At 64.4% G+C, this 725-nt stretch overlaps 1 protein-coding gene across 1 annotated transcript in view; it reads left to right on the forward strand.

Moving 5' to 3' along the window:
* Window positions 1–455: 455 nt before the first annotated feature.
* RPL13 (ribosomal protein L13) overlaps window positions 456–725 on the forward strand; it is a gene marked incomplete at its 5' end in the record, with an annotated part of 1,184 nt that continues 914 nt past the window's right edge. The window contains one exon of the mRNA XM_010145200.1: window positions 456–512. Within this exon, the coding sequence (XP_010143502.1) occupies window positions 456–512 (57 nt within the window). The remainder of the gene's footprint in view (window positions 513–725) is intronic.

Below are 725 nucleotides of genomic sequence, written 5' to 3' on the forward strand. Positions count from 1 at the left end.
CGCTGCCGGGGTGTGGGTGCTGTGCTCCAGCTGCCCCCCAGCTCCTGCGGCCTCTGCTGGCGCCGAGCCGGCTCACCCTGGTGCAGCCCTCTGGAACTCGACTGTTTCAGTCCTTACTGGCCCAGGGAGCCGGGGTTGGCCTCGGGAGAGATTCTGGTACCCTGTAAAGGACAGCAGGGTGGCTGTCCTTGTTTTCCTGGCTAGCACAACTCACGAAAGGCTCCTCCGGCCAGCTGGGTAGTGGGGCAAAACGCGGGGCGACGCTGCAGCGCTGAGCTGAGTCCCGGTGCCGCTGCGTGGCCAGAGTGCTGAGCTGGTGCCCAGTCTCCCGCCAGGGTGGTTGACGTGGGTTTGAGCTGGGAGCTGCGTTCAGGGCGGCGTGTTAACCGAGCTGCCCGCCCCAGATCCTGTAGGGCTGGGGTGTCAATGGTGGGGTTTGTCCTCCTGTCCCGCAGGCCGAGGAACTCAAGATGGCGACTCAGCTGACGGGACCGGTGATGCCGATCAAGAACGTGAGTGTGAATAAACCCCCTCCCCTGAGTGACAGGGTCGAACCCTGTGGGTTGGAGAAGACCCTTAAGACCACCGAGTCCAACCCTGGACCCGGCACTGCCAGGTCACCACTAACCTGTGTCCCTAACTGAGGTTACGCTCCCCGGAGAGGCCCCTCCTCTGGCCTCCCACCACGCAGGGGTGTCTCCAGGCTCTGCCCACCCTGGATCACA

The sequence above is a fragment of the Buceros rhinoceros genome, unplaced genomic scaffold (genome assembly GCF_000710305.1).
Source record: "Buceros rhinoceros silvestris isolate BGI_N320 unplaced genomic scaffold, ASM71030v1 scaffold39531, whole genome shotgun sequence".
Lineage (NCBI taxonomy): Eukaryota > Metazoa > Chordata > Aves > Bucerotiformes > Bucerotidae > Buceros > Buceros rhinoceros.